At 42.8% G+C, this 23,214-nt stretch overlaps 1 protein-coding gene across 1 annotated transcript in view; it reads right to left on the bottom strand.

Moving 5' to 3' along the window:
- LOC126160051 (chaoptin-like) overlaps positions 1-23,214 on the bottom strand; it is a 149,793-nt gene that overhangs the window by 83,073 nt on the left and 43,506 nt on the right. The window contains exons 2-3 of the mRNA XM_049916861.1: positions 20,791-20,938; positions 5,882-5,992 (exon numbers count right to left, since the gene is read on the bottom strand). Coding sequence (XP_049772818.1) covers positions 5,882-5,992; positions 20,791-20,938 — 259 coding nt within the window. The remainder of the gene's footprint in view (positions 1-5,881; positions 5,993-20,790; positions 20,939-23,214) is intronic.

The following is a 23,214-nucleotide window of genomic DNA, read 5'->3' as shown; positions in this document are numbered from 1 at the left end:
GAAGCCAGATATACGAGGTAAAAGCGGACATACAGTATTTCATCAAAAACAACCGGATTTCTATTGGCTCTGCTGGAGACCTTTTTAGTCATGTATCGAAATGTCTGTGGAGAACTACCTAACCATTCCTTCTCAGGAGTCGAAACCAGAGGAGGTATCAATGACGGACGCAGGGATCTGGAGCGAAGTCAACGTTGTAACGAAAAACACCCCCGCAACGTAACACTGCTTCCTCCATCCTTCACTGTTGCAAATAAACACAAGATGGCAGATAACTTTCTTCAGGCAGCCTCCAAACCTCAACCTTTCCATCTGATTGCTACAGGGTGTAGCGTAATTCATCACAGGTTTCAACCTATTCACTTCCCTGCGTCGTCGCTCTTTAAACCACCTCTAGTTCTTCTCAGAATTGACTGAAAAGACGATTAGCTTATGAACGGCTTTGGACCAAGGTACGAAATTCGTTTTAGCTCTCCACGCTAGTCATTGTGCTAGCCGCCCAGCTGGTAGCGCTTTGGAACTCTCGAGTGATTCCCACTGCTGATTTCATGTTATTTCTTGCATCTACGCTTCACAATGCTAGACCGTCTCTGTCCGTCAACACTTGAGTTCTATCTGGCGTTTTACAAGCTACGGTTGTTCGCTCGCGTTTCCACTTCATAGTCACATCATCAACAAGAGAATTTCTTCAGCTTTAGAAGAGTGATTTGTTGCTCACATCATATCAAAGGACTACGTTCGACATCTTTGAGCTCTACTAACCCATCTAATCCGCTGTTATTGCTGATCTGCTTCCAACATCATCCAGGCGGGTTGCCTCCATGACATCCAGTGGACGATTTCGTAAGGTGTCTGGATAATTTTGATCACAGAGAGCATCAAAGTTAATTGAAAAACTAGGGTGGCAGAGTGTATCTGTCAGCCAAATGAAGGATTTTTAGGTAAAAGACCCCTCCTTGGGATTAGAGAGGAATTTCCAGCGAAAACTGAAGTTACATCAGCCCCAATGACTTCAAAGAGTGTTCGACCTCGCAGGTCGTATGTAGATAAGGTTATTATACTATAAATACACAGCAGAAACATCAGAGGAAATGCCCCAGAATTAATACCGCTTATTGAGAATTACAATACTCAGATACTATATGGAATATAAAGATGATTGAAACCAAAAGTGAACAGCAACGAAATCCTAAGTGCAGACTGGAACATTTGTCGTAAGGATATGTTAGTCGCCAATGGTGGCAACGTATTCACTGCAATAAATAATTCTATAACACCCAAATAAGTTATCAAGGATTCTGAATGTGAATTAATCTTCGTGAACTTAACCATCAAGTGTCAGTCAAAGGCCGGCAGGGCGGGCCGAGCGGTTCTAGGCGCTACAGTCTGGAACCGCGCGACCACTACGGTCGCAGCTTCGAATTCTACCTCGGGCATGGATGTGTGTGATGTTCTTAGGGTAGTTGGGTTTAAGTAGTTCTAAGTTGTAGGGGACTGATGACCTCAGAAGTTAAGTCCCATAGTGCTCAGAGCCATTTTTCGGTCAAAATTGCAATCGTATGCTTTTATAGTCCGCCTGGGTCAGGAGATGTTGGTGGAGCGCTTTAGGGAGAACTGGCAGAATATCGTTAGTAATTTTACTGGTCATGCTGTTGTAATACAGGGGACTTCAACTTACCTGGTATGGATTGGGAGAGTCGTGGCATCAAAAGAGGTGGTAGAGAAGGAGATTCATGTGACATTATTCTGAATACCTTTTCCGAAAATTACTTCAAGCACATAATTAGAGAACCAAGAAAATAGCTTACATAGGAAAAGAAATTCACTACTGCACAACTACACTACATTAAACAAGCAGTAGAAATAGCAGATGCCAGGCTGAGAGTCACAGGTAGAAGCGGGGCCAAGTTCGATTCTTGGGTGGATCGAAGATTTTCTCCGACCGTGGACTGCGTGTTGTGTTTTCCTCATCATCAGCATCGTCACCGACACGCAAGTTGCCAAATGTGGCGCCACCTGCAATTCGACTTGCACCCGGCGGCCGAACCTTCCCTCCCCTCCCGACGAACAACGCCGCACGATCATCTCATTTTTTCCTTAAGAAAATGTTATTCATCCAGGAAGGAAGCGGTTTCAAGGCTCTTGTTCGACCGATTCTTGACTATTACTCTTCAGTCTGGGATCTTTACCACGCAGGACCGAGGATGAGAGAGTTTCGTCTAGAGATCGTTTAGTCAGTGCAAGAACTTTACATATGTGCCCAACAAACTCCGGTGGCAGACTCTACAAGGGAGACGTTGTGCATGAAGTCGAGGTTTAGTACCGATATCTCGAAAGAGCTTCCCCGGGAACAGTCGACAACAGTCACTGACGGAAATAAAAATCACAACATCAAGAAGAAGCTGTGCGATGTAAACAAAAATTGGTAGACGTGTATTTACATCTGAAAGATGATGTCTATTCCAATTTCGCGCCAACGGCGTAAGAGTGGCGCTTGTAGTACCACTTTTAAATACATGCTGTAAAGGTAGTGAGCGTTAGTTGGCTTTGGGATTGGACTTGGTGAGTTGATTATAGTCAAGACTGCCTTTATCACCACGTCACTGACTCTGAACGCTGGCGTGCAATAGGGCTTCGAGAAGCTGGATGTCCCTTCTACGATGTTGCAGAAACAGTTGGCAGGAATGTAGCAAATCTGCATGATTGCCGGCAGCACTGGTTATAAGCACGAATGGTCGCGAAAAGATTGCGCTCCGGACGGCCACGTGACACTACCGAGGAGGAAGACCATTGTGTTCGGCATAAGGCTCTGGAGCATCGTACTGCATCTCCTGCAGCAATTTCAGCAGCAGTTGGCGCCACCGTGACACAAGTAATTGTTAAAAAATCGGTTATTTCAAAGACAGCTCAGCCAGATGCCCTCTATTGTGCATTCCACAGACCTCAAACCACAGCCATTTGCGGCTTCACTGGTGTCAAGCAGGAGCTCATTAGAGGGCTGGGTGGAGGTCTGTTGTGTTTTCTGATGGAAGCTGGTTCTGCCTCAGTGGCAGTGATGGCCGAGTGTTGGTTAGAAGGAGGCCGGTTGAGGGCCTGGAACCCACCAGTCTGCATGCTAGATCCACTAAACCTATACTTGGCTGCAATTCCGTATGACAGCAAGAGCACTCTCATGGTTATCCCACGCACCCTGACAGGAACATTATTTGTCAGTTGGGTGATTCGACCTGTTGTGCTGTCATTCATGAACAGCATTCCAGGGGGTGGTTTCCAAGAGGATAACGCTCGCCCACATACCGCTGTTGTAGCCCCGTATCCTCTACAGAGTGTCGACATGTTGGCTAGGCCTGCTCGATCACCAGATCTGTCTCCAATCGAGCACAAGTGCGACATCATCGGACGACAATTCTGGTGTCAACCTCAAACAGCATCAACTGTCCATGTACTGACCGACCAAGTGTAAAACACAATGTCTGCATATCTGCATACTTGCATTCGGCATACTGGTGGTTATGCTAGTTATTAATGTACCAGCATATTCCAGGTTTTGCAACCGCTTATCTTGCGCTTATGTTAAACTGTGGCCTTACAATGTTAATCACTTAACTGTGTTACCTAGGAATATGATGTAGATGCAAACGAAACACACAACAAGCTTCACACAATAACTGAAACTGAGGGAAACAGGCCTTCCGGAACTGTCCCTCCTTTGGCGACAATCTACGGTCGCAGGTTCATATCCTTCCTCGGGCATGGATGTGTGTGGCGTCCTTAGGTTAGTTAGGTTTAAGTAGTTCTAATTCTAGAGGACTGATGACCTCACATGTTAAGTCCCATGGTGTTTAGAGCCATTTGAACCATTTTTGGTGATAATAATTAGCTCCTGCAAACATCACCAGGCTCTCTGCTAAACTAAACTACCTAACTAAATTAGTTACGCCACTGACTTCACACACGTTCGGAATAACATTTCTTTAGAACGGACGCTCAGTTCCACTTGGTTATGCTTTAATGTATTCGTATGCAGAGTCAAGTAAATGACATTGTGAGATTTGTAGAGAGCGAGGAACTGGCTCCTAGAGAATTTGTAATGTAGTGACTGGCCACATTGGGAAGGAATAATAGTTTGAAAGTACACAGGATGTGAGGCGTTTGCACGACACGTTGTTGACAAAAGCAAGCCGAAAATTAATAATAGGGAGCAGAAAGAATAGAGAGGGAAGCAAAATGGCGGGGATTTGGAGTCAGAGGTAATGAACTCAGCCAATTCTAAAGTTCTGGAAGGAGAGTCAACCAAACGACCATTTTAGTTTGCGTGTAGAATGTAGTAGGCAGGCGACGTACCATCTGACTTTCGAAAAAATGTCATACATACAATTCCGAAGGCAGAAAGTGTAGATAAGTGCGAGAAATACCGCACCATCAGCTTAAGAGCTCATGCATCCAAGACGCTGATAAGAATAACATACAGAAGAATGGAAAAGAAAATTAAGGACTTGTCTCTTGACGATAAGATAGCCTTTAGGAAAGGTAAAGACACCAGAGAGGCAGTGACCAAATTGCATTTGATAATAGAAGCAAGACGGAAGAAAGGACATCTTCATAGAATTTGTTGACCAAGAAAAAGCGTACGACATAGAAAGATGACGCAATATGTTCGAAATTGTATAAAATTGAATAGCTTTTAGGGAAACACGGGTAATATACAAAATGCACAAGAACCAACAAGGAATAATAAAACTAGAATACCAAGAACCAAATTCTAGGATTAAAAAGGGTCTATGCTCGGAATAATCAATAACGGAAATAAAAGGAAAGTTGAAGTGTGGGATTAAAATTCAGGGTGAAAGGATAACGTTCGCTGATGACATTGCTATTCTCAATTAATTTAAGAATAATTAGGAGACCTGTTGCTTGGAATGAAGAGAGTATAGAGTACTGAACAAGATGTAAGAGTAAATCAAAAAAACTACGAAAGTAATGAAAAGTAGGAGAAATTAGATTAGTCGTAACCTTAATATCAAAACTGATAACTGTGGAGGCTAGGAAGTAAAGATTTAAGTGACCTTGGAAGCAAAATTACACACGACGAACGAAACAAGGAGGAAATTAATATCAGTTTAATATAAGAGAAGGGGACATTCGTGATCAAAACCGGTCCTCAGATATCAAACTTTGGTCTTCATTTGAGGAAGAAATTTATGAGAATGTACATATAGGACACAGCAGTGTGTGTTCGTGAGTCATAGACTGAGAGAAAATTGGAAAAGATGAGAATCCGAGCGTCTGAGGTAGGGTGCTATAGAAGTATGTTGAATCTTAGATGGACTGGCAAGTAACGAGGACGTTCTCCGCAGAACCGACGAAGAAAAAAATATATGGAAAACACTGACAAGATGAAGAGACGGGACGATAAGACATCTGGTAAGACAACAGGGAATAGCTTCCATCGTAGTAGAGATGTAGAAGGGAATAACTGTAGGGAAAGACGAGAATGGATTATATACCACATTAACTGATGGTGTAAGTTCTACTCTGAGGTGAAAACGTTGTCACACGACCGGAGTGTGTCAGGGGCTGCATGACAAAGGGCAGCCCCAAGGTCAACGTAATTCCCGCTGAGGTAACCAGGAAGTATGACATTGTATATTTCTACACAATTAATGACAATGTGATTTATAGTTTGATTGCTAAGCTACATGTTCACGCATGTGAAAATTAAACATAAATGTTAAGTGAACTCTTCAATTACGAGTTTTTCTGTTTTTCGTTGATTTAGTGAAGAATTCTTCGATCGCCGAAAAATACCACCAAGAATTATGGCCAGTGACAAAAGAGAAAGTGGACAAAATTAGACGAAATTCTGTGTATTAGAACTTACCTATGTAGGTTTAGCCAGTCGAGATTCTCCAACGACTGCAGAGCCTCGAAGGGCACCTCATCAAGCTCGTTGTAGCTGAGGTCCACAGATTTCAGGGCCTCCTCTGACGACCTGCAAGAGGTGAAGAGAGATGTATCGGCTTCCACAAACAATATTAAATCAGAAACATAAAGAACTACTTATACACTCAGTGCCAAAGAAACTGGTATAGGCACGCGGATTCAAATACAGAGACATGTAAACAGGCAGAATAAGGAGCTGCCGTCTTCAACGTCTATAAAGGACAAGAAGTGTCTGTCACGGTCGTTAGATCGGTTACTGCTGCTACAATGGCTGGTTATGATGATTTAAGTGCGTTTGAAAGTGGTGTTACAGTCGGCGCACGAGCGATGGGACACAACATTTCCGATGTAGCGATGAAGTGAGGATTTCCCGTACGACTATTTCACAAGTGTACCGTGAATATGAGAAACCTGGTAAAAATCTCCGATATTGCTGTGTTCGGAAAAAGATCCTGCAAGAACTACGACGACTGAAGAGAAACTTTCAACGACATATAAGGGCAACCCTTCCGCAAATTGCTGAAGATTTCAATGCTGGGTCATCAACAAGTGTCAGCGTGAAAATAATTCAATAAAACATCATCGATACGGGCTTTCGGACCCAAAGCCCCACCCTTGATGACTGCCTCTTTTGGGTCCGTCAACACCAAAATTGGACTGTTGATGACTGCAAACATGTTGCCTAGTCGGATGACTCTCATTCCAAATTATATCGAGCTGATGGATGTGTATGGGTATGGAGACTTAATGAATCCATGGACCCTGCATGTCAGCAGAGGACTATTAAAGCTGGTGGAGGCTCTGTAATGGCAGTTGGAGTGAAATGGGACCCTGTCTGATCATCTGTATCAATTCATGTGCATTGTGCTTTCCTACGGACTGGGCAATTCCAGCAGGACAATGAGACACCCGACACGTCCAGCACTGCTAGAGTGGCTACAGGAACACTCTTCTGAGCATCTTCCGATGGTCACCAAACTCCCCAAACATTACATAATTGAGCATATCTGGCATGCCTTGCAACGTGCTGTTCAGGAGAGTTATCCATCCCTTTGTATTCTTACGGATTCATGGACAGCCCTGCAGGATTCGTGGTGTCATCGCCCTTCAGCACTACTTCAGACATTAGTCTGAGCCCACGGCACGTCGTGCTGCGGCACATCTGCGTTCTCGCGAAGGCCCTAGACGGTATTAGGCAGGTGTACCAGTGTCTTCGGCTCTTCAGTGTATATTAGTACCAAGCACTTCACTACACGCAACCTATTACGGGAATGCCAAACTGGATTCTGACAATGTCATCTGCTTTTATAAAAGAATCAGGCGACCTGAAACTAGTAATGGACAAATAAGAGACACAATCGTGTTACTCAGACTTAATCAGTGCCTTTGATAACGTCGATATGTATATTGTACTTGCAAAATTAGTTGCTTAAATTTAGCATCAAGTGCGGGTGAATGTTCTCGTTCTCGCCTGACTTCTCTTCAACGAGGCGTTTGTCTGGGACCATGAATTCGCAATAGAGGCATGAACCCCACCCTGGTTTCAGTATAAGGCACGAGACTCTTCATAATCTACGTCTGTTATATGTCATCTGTTGTACTAATTGAATGTTGATGAGTTCCAATTATACGCAAATGCAAAACGAATCAACTTGAGCGCAGCTGCCAGAATGTCAGTTGGCACCGGTGTGTATTATCAAACTGCTCACTAAATACAGGGGTAGTTATCAATCCTCCCAAATTGGTAAGCGGTGCTGGCTGCTAATTGTAGGCTTATTAGTCAGAAATTGTGGGAATCCCTATCGTCTTTCATTACAACTGGTAACCATATAAATTTCTATCTCCCTGAAAAGAGTCACGGAGTAGTATTGTATCAAAATTTAAACTGGGCTCATCACGTAGATACAATTTACACGATAACGTCAGCCCATTTGCATGTCCTAAAAAATTACAAAAAGCGCTTTTCTTTTGACCTACAAAATATTCTTGTACAAACGCTTGTATTTGATGGTTACGACTATGTTATTCTGTAAGGTATTTCTCAAGAAAACTCACGGTTTTTGGAGCTGCTGGTGAACGATTTCTTAAGATATATTTGTAAAATTCGACTTTTTGAACATATTTCACTATTTTTCCCAGCCATTCCGCCTACGAACGCACAAACGTAAAAGTTTCCATGTACTCTGTCTCGTTTACTGTCTTATGAGCGTATAGAGTTCGTCATATCTCTCTTTGGTCTTAAAACTCATCTTTTAATAACACAACAGACACATTTTGTCGCATCACAGTAGAATCCTTTCTGCCCCACTACCATTCAGTCGGCTCCTCAAAAGCCCTTTGGTTTCAAAGGCCCTTTGGGTGGCAAGGCCCAAAATATCAGAGGGCTACATAACATTTCCGGCTTCTGATGACAGGTATTGACGTAAATACCAAAAACGTAACGTCTGCCTTTGTCGTGTTAGCAGGAGTAATCTTAATATCGCTAGTATCACTACTATTACTTTTAGTCTGTGCTACTATTCCAAATGTCGTCATAAAAATGTAAATATTGTTCGAAATATTTTTAATTCTCTTATTATTATTTCCTTACTGTGAAACACATTAACAGTTTTATCGTTTCTTAGTGGTGTAAAAAGTATTGTGTGTATAAAAACTCTGGCCCTATGTAAGAGAGTGTTTGATGACCATAATCTGATCAGATTAATTTAATAAAATGAATAAATTTGTTTATATACGTAAATAATTACCTAAAAACCTGATTATGAATTTGAACTTTACGAACATATGAAACACTTGAGAGGTAAGACAAAATCTTTCGGTCAGGTATCTGTGTTATAGAGCCAATTTTCACTGTGCTTTGCATATTCCATTTCACTGAGGCACATGCACCAACAATAGAAAAATTATTCAAGTGCGTGAACAGTTTCTGTGACAGTTATGTCGGGCCCCAAACTTCGTAATCAATAAAAAAATTACATAATTTCAACTGAGACTCATCAATTACTGGAATCATTGAAGCTGCTCTGATTATCCTTTTATGAACTGTGAGGGGGGAACAGGCAGTCACAATAACAATTTTTGTTTTGGCGTGAAGTTCCTGCGTCTTTAGTGATAGGAGTTTCAGGTTTACCAGGCGACGGTTTGGGATTCGGTCTGATTTTAAATTTCAGGGAACTTTTGTGAGTGTTTGGAGTAATGAAATCATTTTGCACCATTTTTACTTATTCCTTAATTGCGTATCAGTCTCCTTGTTCTAATAAGTTTCTTACAAAACTTTTGGATTCTCTGTGCCAGTATTACTGAAGTGTTTCACTAGTGCCAGAACGAGAAATCTATTTCATCATAGGTGCTTAATGGGATTTCACAGAACAGGTAGTTTAATGTACTGCTTAGTACTCGATTTATTTATCATTTCTTTATGTATCCCTCTAACAGGTTCCTGATTGACATAAACTACCACATCAAAAGTATGCGGACACGACTATGCAATGTGAAACTGACCACTTGATGTCACGGGAGGCGAAACAACCGACATATTTTGTTGTAAATATAGAAGTAACAGAAACCGTAACAGCAGAGTTCGTTAGTCAGGAGGGCTCAGTGAGTTCTGACGGAGTCTAACCATTGGATATCACGGGAGTAACATCAGGCAAACCTTACGTACGGATTTACAGGGACCTTCAAGATTTCCGGGGACCTGTCGTACAAAATCGCACGTAACCAGCGGACGGAATCACTCCTACTTTCCAAAGTGCCGTCAGCAGTCCAGCTAACATAATGACTGTCCGTAATGAGTTAAAAATAGAGGGGTACAACGGTCCAGCAGTTCATGGTCAGCCGCACAGCTCTGTGGTGAGTGCTAGGGGGCGCTTCAGGCGATCTAAAATATGGTTCAAATGGCTCTGAGCACTATGGGACTTAACACGTGAGGTCATCAGTCCCCTAGAACTTAGAACTACTTAACCCTAACTAACCTAAGGACATCATACACATCCATGCCCGAGGCCGGATTCGACCCATCGACCGTAGCAGCAGCGCGGTTCCGGACTGAAGGGCCTAGAACCGATCGGCCACAGCGGTCGGCTCAGGCGCTCTAAAGAGCAACGCCACTGGACAGTGGAATTGTGATCTGATGTGATGAATCACACTATAGCCTGTGGCGATGGGTTTGGCGAATACCCTGAGAATGTTATCTGCCGTCATGTGTAGTGCCGACATTGAAGCACGAAAAAGGTGGTGTTACGTTATGGGGGTGTTTTTTGTTGTCAGAGTGTCGTCGCCTTATTACGCTAAACGTAGAAGAAAAGTGTGATAGAAGTTTTCTCCTCACAAACTAACAAAGCATATTTTCAATAATAGAAGATACATGCAGCGATGATTTAATGTAATTTGAAATTATTATTATTTTTTAAATGTAAAAGTGAATGAACTGAATGTATTCTGCAAATATGTTACTATGTTCTATGTAACTTTGACAGTATTTCTTTTTAAAAGAGAATGCTGGGTCCGATTGGAGCAGTGTAATTTGTGCAGATTGGAAGTGACAAACGATCACGCATAATTAACGTGAGATGTAGGAATGTAAAAAGAGATGAATGACACTTGTTGGTTCATTAGTGCAAAAATAAGTTGTCTTCTGTGAAAATAAATTGTTTCCTTGATAGTAATGAATGGAGGACGCATTGCAGTTAAGAGAGTGTTGACGTGAGAATAGTTGAAGCTGGGTTGTGGCTGTATAGACACATACAAGGAGGGCGGCTCATTTTGTTAGTGGAGAAATTAATAATTTTGCGAAATAGAGGCAGTTGTTTTGCAATAATTAACGGAAGATTTAACTAGGACAAGTATTATAGTATGGAGACACTGGAAACCATTAGATCGTGCAAAAGTGGTTGAAACGAAGATGTAACCGGAAAATAGGACAGCAGTATTGCTGCAGTAAAATTCGACAGGAGACGGATACTACAGCTCCGGCGATTGTCTTAGGCATGGAAGCTGTTATGTTTCTCTGATGACAGCCATTATTCAAACACATCATTGACTGTTTTCACTGGAACCAAACATTATTTAGCAGGGTTTATGTAAAGATAAATTACAGTGAAGAATGTAGAAGCCGAATGAGTTACTTCACAGCTGTAATACAACGTGTACATAAAGTCCGAGAACACTTTCAGTTACGAGTGGTATTCGGAAAGTAAGGAACGGTCGGTCGCGAACAGAAACCACAGTGATGGTGTTATGCACAAATATGTTGCGAAGTGTCTGTAGCATGCCCGTCGATCGAGTTACGCCGTTCATTTTAGTTCTAAGCACACGGAGCACATAAAGATACCTAGAACAATTGTGTATCCCGCCTAACACGAGGGCCTGGTGAGAAATTTCGCCTGAAGCTATGCAGCGAACATTACATGACTGTTGTGCGCGTTCTTCTTCAAGGCACTTCTCAGCCGCATTCTGCAGAGGCAATGAACGTGCACCTACATCTCTCTCAATTGGAAATGTTTGATTACCCACAATACAGCCCGTAATTATCTCCATCCGAGTTTCATCTCTGCTCACGTGCACCTCTGGCTATGAAGACAATATTTTGGCACAGACAACGACCTGCAGGCCAGCGTAGAGAATTGGCGAAAAGCACTGGCGGCTGCCTTCTATAACGAGGGTATTGGAAAGTTGGTACAACGCTACGACAAATGTCTAAGTCGGATCCGCGACTATGGAGATATGTAGATGGAAGCTGTAGCTAACTCTTGCAAATAAAACATGTTTGATTTTCACTGTTTTTTTTTCCATTTCGCGACCTATCGTTCCTTATTTTCCCAATAGCCCTCGCATTTATTACACAAGAACCAAGAATTGTACAGATATCATACATACGTCATTTTGAAGAGAAACCCTGATTTTTCTCATGTATACCGCCACAGCGTAGTTTGGTAATTTGCCGACAGTCAGCGCTAGTCGCAAACATGGCGAGTTAAGGTGCGGAGCGAGCTTTCTGTGTGTTGGAGTTCGACAAAAACAAGTGTGCAACAGCTGTTCAACGGATGTTTAAAACCAGGTAAGGTAAGGAAAAAGTCTATTTATCACTGGCACAACAAATTCGTTACGACGGGTTGCTTGTGCCCGGCAAAGAGAAGCGGACGTCCCACAGTGAGTGAAGCGAATGTTGAGCGCGTACGAGAGACATTCATAACAAGTCCAAAGAAATCGGTGCGTCGTGCATCCCGTGACCTCGAAATGTCTCCAATGTCAGTGTGGAAAGTCCTGCGACATATGCTGTCTATGAAACCATTAAAATTGGATCTAGTGCAGAACATGGAGCTTTCTCATCGATGGATCGGCCATGCTATTAGAAGGACAGCTGTTTAATGAAATGGCCTCCCCGATAACCAGATTTCACTCCGTGTGACTTTCTGCTGTGGCGATACATTAAAGATCTGGTGTATGTACCGTCTCTATCACGTGATGTAGCAGAGCTCCGGTAGAGAATACGGGAAGCGACTGCCACAGTCGACGATGCCGTGCTGGGCTGGGTATGGCAAGAATTCGATTACCGTATTGACGTCTGCCGAGGCACTCATAGTTCGCATATTGAATGTTTGTAAAAAAAAAAAAAAAAAAAAAAACTAACTTTCAGAGTTTCTCTTCAACATGCAATATATATGACATCTGTACAATGTGTAGTTCTTGTGAAATAACCAATTGAAAGTGTTACCGGAATTTAAGTGTACCCTGTAATAAATTCAAATATATCCTGGCCTACACTTACACGCAAATTCCCGCCGTCGAAAGGTTTTTCCCACTATTTAACTGGAGCGGTGAATTCTCTGCGTAGAATTTCAAAAAGTGCATTCGTTTAACGTCAGTAGGCATTAACAGAGTCGAACTCGTTAACGTAAGAAGTTTGCCGCCATATAGATTGCCCTGTACAGTTTAGGGAGAACTACCGAGTGTGTGTAACATACGGGTACGATACTTTGGCGCACAGTCTTACGGCCCTCTTCAGGTGAATACTGATGAAGACCCGCCAGAACAAGCGTGGTGTCGTAGTTCCCCCTGCGCATTCGCTGCTTCAGCGCTGCTCTGCGCGTCTTCTGTGGTGAGACGTTGCCTCTTAGATTTCAAAACCGTTGTTTTCCCCCGGTAAGATCGCAGGACGACGCCGACTGTGCAGGGCACGAAGTTGGATACAATGCAAATTTTAACTGGAAACCGGCTTCTCGATTCATAAGGGATTCAGACAGTCGTATTTACACTGATTCATTGGCTATTGAGTTTTAAAAGTTTCACGTATGGGCCACAGTGTTTTTGTTTCATTACGTTTCATTACCAGTGGAAATACAGAGGTCAGCGACAGCGGACTTATTTGCTTGGAGGAGGCGAGTATGCCGCTCATGTTCTATAATGCGATTCTGCACAGTGCGTGTCGTTTGCCTTACGTAAGATTTGCCGCATCCACCTGGAATCCTGAAAACACATGCTTAGCCTAAGTCGTCCATAACAGATCCCAAAAACGCTGATGTTTTGGAAGGCTGCAGGAAGATGAAGTTTGTCTTCTTAATAATGAGCATATTGTAGGTGAAACATTTCCAATATATGGTATTCAAATAGTCCTTTTGAAGGCCTCATTGTTTTTCTACTTCTGTCTCCTGTCTGTACTTGACCAGAGGAATACCTATGGTTCAAGAAAACAGTTTTCAGGTGTTCCAGTTCCGTTTTATGGCTATCTGCATCTGAGATAGTATGGGCCTGGTGGACCAACGTCTTTAGAACGCTCATCGTTCGTGCAGGATGGTGTCAACTAGTAGATTATAAACAAAGGTCAGTATGAGTGACCTTTCGAAATACTGAATGCCCAATTGTCCCATCACTCTTACATTGCACTAGGACGTTTGAACACGGCAAGCACCACCTTTCTCCACAATAAACTTTGTTCTTTCCTGTATGGAATTCAGACGTTGAAAGCACTCTCGGAGACTGTCCAGACCATGATACCTAATTATAAAAGTGTCATCAATGTATCGCGAAAATACTGTCCGCTTAAAAACACATAAGGCGAGTTCTCACTCCCCGAATTCTTCTGTAAAAAAGTAGCCAGCAAAGGAGACAAAGGTTTCCCCATGGCGACATCTTTACATTTATCAAAAAACGCGTTGTTGAACGAGAAGTACGTCGAGCAGAGAGTATGCTCAAAGTGTGTACTGTCGACCTCAGACCTATTACCAGTGAGATGTAATGAGTTCACCAAAGTCATATTCGTAAAAAGCGGAACTACGTCAAAACTGACCAACAAATAGCTGCTTTCCAGTTTGAGCGAGAGGAGTTTGCTGATAAGTTCACTCGAATTTCTTATAAGTTTTGGACACTTGCCTACAATTATTTGAATAAAGACGCCGACTGCTTGGCCAAATCATAAATGGCTGCACCAATATTGCTCACTGCAGGGGATAAGGGTACACATTCTTTGTGGATTCTGAGCTGTCCTTACAGCGTAGGTGGAACTGATATATTGTTTTTCAGTCGCATAATGACATCTGGCAGTTCTCCCGAAAGTTTATAGAACAAAACCGAACCTGACTGACATGAATTCATGAACAGAAGTCTTTACGTAGACACTTACTATCGCAAGTCCCATATTGATTATCATTTTACGTACAGATTATTCGATAAATTTCAGTAATCCGCATTAATTAATACGATATTAGTTCTACACAAGAACAATTGCCGTAACTGCTTTCGAGTAAAACACTTCAAGCGAAAAAGAAAATAACATATCTCCCTAAAAAGTTGTAAACATTACTATGATTCTATATGTGAATCTGTTTTATGTAAGTGTGACTGTACGTTTGTGTGTGCGGAATTACGGCAACACTCATAGGCAAGGATAAAACTGAGGCTAACCACAAGTCAGTTGGGCGAAACTATTTGTCTAGTACCAAATTATTTTAGCGGAACCGTAGACGGTTCTATGGTGACAGTTCATGAGTGTTCACTGACAGTGACTTCTGTAAACTGATATCAGGATAGTCTGTTAGTATTATTTCTTAGCCTTGTCGTATAGTGCTACAGTCATAAAAATTATTGACGTTTCAATAGGAACACATTTCACAACATGGTGCACAACGTACAGTAGAGAACATTCCAGAGACGACCATTGTATCAGCACGACAACGCTCTCTGTCATAAAGCAACTTCTGTAAGACAAAGGTTTGTGAACAATAACTTTCCACAAATGGACTGGCCTCCCTAATGTCCCGACCTGAACGCAGTGTGACGCCTTTTGGATGACTGAGAATATTTACTTCGCTCCAGATCTCAGCGTCCAAGGTCAGTACCCTACCTTCTCTGCTTTTTGCTCTTGAACAAGAATGGTGTTCCGTTCTTCCACAGGCATTCAGACACCTCATTCATGCATTCATAAAGGCGATAGTTAGATGCTCGTCATATTAATATCCACTAATAGGTGTCTGTATACTTTTGATTCAGTAGTGTAGTTGTTCTGGAAGTACGTAGTACTTATATTAGGCACTGCTCTAAAGGCCTTGAATATGTTTTTTTTTTTGCATGGCACTTGTCACATTCCCAAAGGAGCGCCATAAAACGACATTGCCGATACGCGATGTAAACTACTTCTAATGATCTGCTTCTGTGTCTAAAATCATTGGTAGCGGTTCCCTTGCCTTTCTACTGGCGTGATGTTTGAAATATTCCGTATGCCTGATGATTACTACTTTGCATTCCATTGGCATTCCGCAGTACTTGACAAACTATTCAGTAACCAGAACAAAAGTGCACTATGGGTGAGATCTCTTTTATCCGGAATAAATAACGGTCTCCTTGCATGGATTAATTTCTTTTCGTTTCATCTGTGTTGCGTTTGTATTCGGCATGGTCGAAATTATTTAGATATTTGATGTTTACCCTTGGTTACCATAAGCTAATTATAAACTTTGGTTCGTACGGTTAACATACTGAAATCGCTCTTGGCAACAACTTAAACTTTTAGCAGTAATGACGAAAACATACATTTGTCCACCATTTGGCCTCTCCAAACAAATCCTGTACAACAAGTATTTGTCTGGAAGGAAACTGACAATTAATTGTATATGATAGTTTGGTTTTTGGATGCTAGATTTAGTAGATTCTCTGTCCATACATTACCGGAAAATTCCTTCTGCATCTATTTGTTCTGAAGAGTTCAAGTATTGCATGATGTATTCTCTTGTATATTTGCAGCAATTGAATCTCTGTGCTTTAGAAAGATGATTTATTCGGAGTCTGCTCTTGTAGCTGCAATCTGGTGTCTGTAGAAGCAGTAAATAACGCTCCCTTTCTTTTATGACTTCTGCCTTCAAAACTTCAAAGACTCTATTCCAGTCAAGATTGTCGAAACCTGTTTCTATATCTACAAAACTATAAACCCTGGTTTGCCTTTCTTCATTTCGTCTTCTGATTCATCGCAGTTGTCAGTATTGCATTCCGTGATCCTACATTTCTTCGTAACCCCAACTGATCTTGCGATAGGTCTGATTCTGCCAGTTTCTCTTGTCCTTTGTGAATAATTATGTTAGTGTTAAGCAAGCATGCACTATTAAACCGATCGTTCAGTAATATTACCACTTATCAGCAGCTGCCTTCGTTAAAATTGGGATTTCTGTAGTCAAACAAATTATGGTGGCATTTCTCCAGTGTCATAAATCCTGCACAACCAGCTTTATATATATATATATATATATATATATATATATATATATATATATATATATATCGTTTCTCACTAGGACCTCAACAATCCTGAGAGAATGTCGTGTGTTCCAGGGATGTTGTTTGGAATTATATCTTCAAGTGCTCTGTCAAATTCTTCTCGTAGGATCATATTTCTCAACTCATCTTCATCTACTTCCTCTTCTAAAATATTAAAAACTATCGGCCTCGATTGTGATAATGAAACCAACATTTACCTAGGTTTCAGCCCAAATGATTGAACCTTCTTCAGAAGATATACTTGAATCTATAATTTGTCTAAGAGGGCATGGTCTAGAAATGACACTAAAACATCCTGAATAGGCGTAGTCACATTTTAAAAATGAGGACTTAGTACAGATGTATCACAATTTTAAAATGTGACTGCGCCTATTCAGGCTGTTTTAGTTGCGTCATGGGGCGTCCGCCCCGAACAAACTGAGATAAAAGGAAAACTGTGTACCGCTTGCGATAAGCGAGAAATCCCCGGAGCAGCACAAATTTTCACTGTCGACATTCCATTCTGCAACTGATAGTTGTCTATATGCGCAATTGCGAATTCATTTAATGTATTTCATAACGCCTGTAATCGCTGCAGTGCCTGTTCCTTTGGACATGCATGCATTATAACAGAGGGCACATGGTATAGTACTGTAGTACTTTTAAACAATGTGTTCTGTGCTCTAAATAGTTTTGATTAATAACTGCATGGCCATTAGTTTCCTTTTATTGTGTTTGAGAGTAGGTGTACTGCTGTTCAGATAGAGAAGCATTAGAGAGAGCGATATCTTGACAAGAAGCTACATTCCCGAAGGATGCTTCCTCGTCTTGTTCGACTCTTCAGGGGACGACAAGTTTCAAATCAGACAAACGTAATCTTCGCAGAACGTACGCGGGTAAAGCCGCTGAAGTTGCTATTCTCGTTCCTGTTGCACTGAACACGTGAGCACACAACAGCTTTAAGTGTAGGTTGGTATTCCTACAGCCAGTTTACATCGCATTCTGTCACCGATTCCCTCCTTATCCTGTATAATTATACCAAGAATGGTTGCCAGAATCGTGTACAGTTGTGTTCGTGGGCACAGCAGAAAAACCTCCCCATCAACAACTTCTTGTCCGATGTTGTTTTTACAGGTCTTTCTCAAGAAAAGGACTGGTTAACCCAAAGGATATGAATTATTAGTTCAACAAAATCCCACGATAGCTGGTGGAGGTGGAACATCAGCGTCAATTGAAAGTTAATGTCTCGCGTGGGACACTTGACACCAAATTTATGTTCTCCCATTTCATAACCGGTAACGTAAATGGCAGGACATATAACACCTTTCCTCCCACAAACTCTTCCTCTCACTTCTCACTCACATAATCCCTTAACTGAAGATGGCTGAAGTATTTTCACTGTGTACACATTTGTTTGCTGCCAGCTTCAGCAAGTGGACGAATTACGTTATCCAAGGTATGTGTTTGTGTGTTACCACATATGAGAATACGTTTTATGCTACGGTCGTAATGTCGTCATGTATACAGGATTAGAACACAGTCGTAAGTTTTCCAATAGGTTTTGAGTATAGGCTGTGGATTACTGAATTAAAAATACCTGTATATATATCTGTTCGGAAAAGATCTTCGTACTGTTCATGTACTCCAAACGAACTAAGTCACAAAAAAACCATTATGCTGGTTAGCCTAATGCCCCCAGGTAGCTGAACACCATTTGCTTGACATATTTTTTAATTGTCTTCTGCAAAAAATGTTATTTCGTCAAGAGAAATGGGACAACCTGAACATGAAAATTTATTTTATCAACTAAGTGGAGCACAACTTAAGGAAGAGCATTTCTGGTGATAAGCCATGTGTAGATGATATAAGGGTGCACACAATGGTTGATTTTGCTAAATGGAGGCCACTGCAGGAAACAATACCTGAGAGGGTACAGTGTAGAGAAGGCCATTTGGGCATATGAAAAAGTGTTCCTAGAGGAGACACCCATTTGAAGATGGAATTAAAAGATATTTCACAGTTTAGGTTTCAATTATTCAAAGTACACGTAGTAACACAATAGGCAGTTGGGAATAATCTGTCTGTACTAATGTTTTAATACTCCACTCAAGAGGGCAGTCAGCTGTAGTACCATCATGTAATAGCCACATTACCCTTGGTACCACCTTCCTACCCGCATCTCGTGGTCGTGCGGTAGCGTTCTCGCTTCCCACGCCCGGGTTCCCGGGTTCGATTCCCGGCGGGGTCAGGGATTTTCTCTGCCTCGTGATGGCTGGGTGTTGTGTGCTGTCCTTAGGTTAGTTAGGTTTAAGTAGTTCTAAGTTCTAGGGGACTTATGACCACAGCAGTTGAGTCCCATAGTGCTCAGAGCCATTTGAACCATTTGAACCACCTTCCTACAGGGGAGACAGGGTTACAAGCAGAGGCTGCAGACATGCCTCTGCTGTGAGGCGTTGTGGAAGGATGACTGGTCCCACAAGGAGTTTGTCCACAATCCCTACCCACCCATACATTGAAGCTGAACTAGTGCAGATGTTTCACGGTCTCCTTACCATCGGTATTCTCCGTAGCCCAAGGACGAGTGTTGCAAGGTTGATGATACCGACCATGCTAAAGGTAGCCTCACATGTTAATTGAATGGTTGACAGGAATCCCAGAAGCATGGTGGCCCGTGCAACGAACTGGTGACAAAACCATCGCCTCGGAGGCAAGTCTGTAGGTACGAGGAACGTTCCGAAAGTGTTCCATCATTGTTTTTGGAAAAGAAGATGGTACACCAGGTGACACAAACAAACCCAATCTAAGTCCTGGTTTAACGAGGGAAGGGGCGTCAGTGGAGGAGGAATGGAGCATTCGCCGAAGAAGTGAAGGTAGCAGCACACCGGTGTGTCAGTGACTATTCGAGTACACTGACATGTGCTGAGAACGTGGTTGCCAATGGGAATGAAAGCAGTTATTCGGTATGATTGTGCACGTCGGACTACTATATCCATCATCCACGAAAGCCCACAGATTCTGTATGGTTGAGGTCACTCCTCATTGGATGGTTGGTCGTTGGTGTTGCAGGTTCAGAGACAGAAGGCAGAGTGTGGAGTATGAAGGTCGAATCCATCAATACAAACAACATTGCTAGACTACAGGACATGGTGTCTGCGGACAGGTGCATAATGGTGTCTGAGGCGGCGTCCATGCTGCGTATCATTTACTTATTACTTAATGCTGCATGAGCGGCAGGGAAATGAGTTCCTATTCAATCACAGCTAATGAGACACCAGTGTACCACTTTACCCCAGAATCTAATCAACGACTTCGAAGGTTCCCAATATTACGGCAACAGTGTTCGGGGTTGCGAAAGGTGTGATTCCCCTTGATTTCCCCCGGCTAGGAACCATCAATGCGACCCACTCCTGTGACACCCTCATAGTACTTATGTCCGCCATTCGACGAAAGAGACCAAGGACCTTGTTTCGCTCCTGGAGGACAATGCCAACCCGCACACAGCAAGGCTTATCCCAGCCCACAGCCCCGATCTTGCCCCATCGGATTTTCATCTGGTCCCTGCGCTGATAACAGCACTCTTGGGCTATCACACCCAAACCATTGTTGTGGTGGAGCAAGTTGTGTGTCAGTTTCTTGCGCCATAGGGCACTAAGTTATACCAGAGTGGTTCACTAACTACGGCAAATGACTCCATGTCGGTAGCACACTACGTCGCGATATATTTGAAGATATGTAGTCCATGATGATGTATTGTTTTTGGTGTTAAAGTTTCTGTGTGAAACAAAGTGACGAAACTGTCTTTCGGAACGTCCCTCGTCATACGACCAGCACAATTTGCAAGTGATAGTGATGGAGGGTGTTGCATACAGTCGTCTGCCTTTGTGCATGCTCGTTGTGCGCATGGCTGGTGGTGATGCTGTACTCACTGACAAAGATGCCTTCTAGGCCTTGCACCTCCCTAACATATCAGGCCACATGTGCACATGACATTTCTTACTCCTTATGCTGTCAGGGTTCTTTTGCTGCAGTTCGCCCCCATTTAGCAAAGTCACCCCGTGTAAGGCGAGCAGGCTACTGTGCAGAAGAGGCGTGCTGGGTACTGACGAGAAGGCCCTGGGCGCGACGGCGAGCAGGCTGTTGCTCATGAGGCGCAGCGACTCGACGCGGGCGCCGCCCAGCGCGTCCGCCTCCAGCACGCCCAGTCCAGAGCCCACCACGTCCACGTGCGAGATGGTGCTGCCCGCCGGCAGCTCTGCAACACGGCCACACAGGATGCATCAGGCGCGCAGCAAAGTACACGCTGTTTACCAAAGTTTCTCACCATAAACATACTAGTCTCAAAACGTTACGCATACCACCAAGCCTAGTTACACTATTGGCCATTGCTACACCACGAAGATGACGTGCTACTGACGTGAAATTTAGCCGACAGGGAGAAGATGCCGTGATATGCAAATGATTAGCTTTTCAGAGTTTTCATACAAGGTTGGCGCCGGTGGCGACACCTACAAGGTGCTGACATGAGGAAAGTTTACAGCCGATTTCTCATACACAAACAGCAGTTGAACGGCGTTGCCTGGTGAAACGTTGATGTGATGCCTCGTGTAAGCAGGAGAAATGCGTACCATCACGTTTCCGACTTTGATAAAGGTCGGATTGTAGCCTATCGCGATTGCGGTTTATCGTATCGCGACATTGCTGTCCCCGTTGGTCGAGATCCAATGACTGTTAGCATAATATGGAATCGGTGGGTTCAGGAGGGTAATACGGAACGCCGTGCTGGATACCAACGGCCTCGTATCACTAGCAGTCGAAATGACAGACATCTTACCGCATGGCTGTGACGGATCGTGCAGCCACGTCTCGATCCCTGAGTCAACAGATGGGGACGTTTACAAGACGACAACCATCTACACGAACAGTATGACAACGGTTGCAGCAGCATGGACTATCAGCTCGGAGAATATGGCTGCGGTTACCCTTGACGCTGCATCACAGGCAGGAGCGCCTGCGATGGTGTACTCAACGACGACCCTGGGTGCACGAATCGAAAAACATCATTTTTTTGGGATGAATCCAGGTTCTGTTTACAGCATCATGATGGTCGCATCCGTGTTGGGCGTCATCGCGGTGAATGCACATTGGAAGCCTGTATTCGTCATCGTCATACTGGTGTATCACCCGGCATAATGGTATGGAGTGCCATTGCTTACACATCTCGGTCACCTCTTCTTCGCATTGACGGCACTTTGAACAGTGGACGTTACATTTCAGATGTGTTAAGACCCGTAGCTTTACCCTTCATTCGATCCCTGCGAAACCCTACATTTCAGCAGGATAATGCACGATCGCATGTTGCAGGTCCTGTACGGGCCTTTCTGGATACAGAGAGTGTTCGACTGCTGCCCTGGCCAGCACATTCTCCAGATCTCTCACCAATTGAAAACGTCTGGTCAATGGTGGCCGTGCAACTGGCTCCTCACAATACGCCAGTCACTACTCTTTATGAACTGTGGTATCGTGTTGAAGCTGTATGGACAGCTGTACCTGTACACGCCATCCAAACTCTGTTTGACTCAATGTCCAGGCGTATGAAGGCCATTATTACGGCCAGAGGTGGTTGTTCTGGGTACTGATCTTTGTGTCTATGCACCCATATTGCGAGAAAATGTAATCACATGTCACTTCTAGTATAATATATTAGTCCAATGAATACCCGCTTACATCTGTATTTCTTCTTGGTGTAGTAATTTTAATGGCCAGTAGTGTACTTTACAGACATTTTTAGTGTTTTCGTGATTTTACGAAGTTTCATTACTTAAATATTTAATAAGAAAGAGTTTTCGTATGCCATCAAGTTTCTGTAGGTCAATAACAACTTCAGGATGAGTGAAAATCATGTTTATGTCATGTTATGAACAAAGAACATTGCTTCTAAAGCTACCCCGTCCAAAGAGGAAAGGAAAGAAACAAGAAATCTGAAGTGGTGTGACACTTTCTAAAGCTTTATAGACTTCTCGGAAGGTATTACAAGAATAAATGGAATATACCGAGTCACTCCAGTTTTAAGTTTTTATAAAGTAAACTGAAAACAATGTTCATGCTGTGCCTAGTGCATCAATTCCTCACTTTTCATTTTTATACAACTTCTATAGCAGCGTGAGGCACCACTAACACTAACTTCACTTCAGCAAAGATTGAATATTGACATAAGTGATTTCAGGTGTTCTCCAACCTTCAGAAACCCTCTTCGTAGTACCGTAAGTTCATCATGTAGGACCACAATGTGCTGCTAATTGATTGCGGAGAAATCTTCAACATGAGGTCATAAAAATGTGTCTGTTGTTTCACCTGTCATCTTCACGAATTCGTCTCTCATCAAAAGATAACATTTTGTCTATTTTTCCAACACAGTTCTATATTTTTTTCGTTTCTGCTTATGTTTACCTCTAACAGAAAGTATAATGATTTTGCTTTGGTGTGGAGCCACAGTCATCTCAAACTTTTTGAAAGATATAACCGCCATTT

The sequence above is a fragment of the Schistocerca cancellata genome, chromosome 2 (assembly GCF_023864275.1).
Source record: "Schistocerca cancellata isolate TAMUIC-IGC-003103 chromosome 2, iqSchCanc2.1, whole genome shotgun sequence".
Taxonomy (NCBI): Eukaryota; Metazoa; Arthropoda; class Insecta; order Orthoptera; family Acrididae; genus Schistocerca; species Schistocerca cancellata.
The sequence above is the reverse complement of the archived record's forward strand: the minus strand, read 5'-3'. Positions and strand labels throughout refer to the sequence as shown.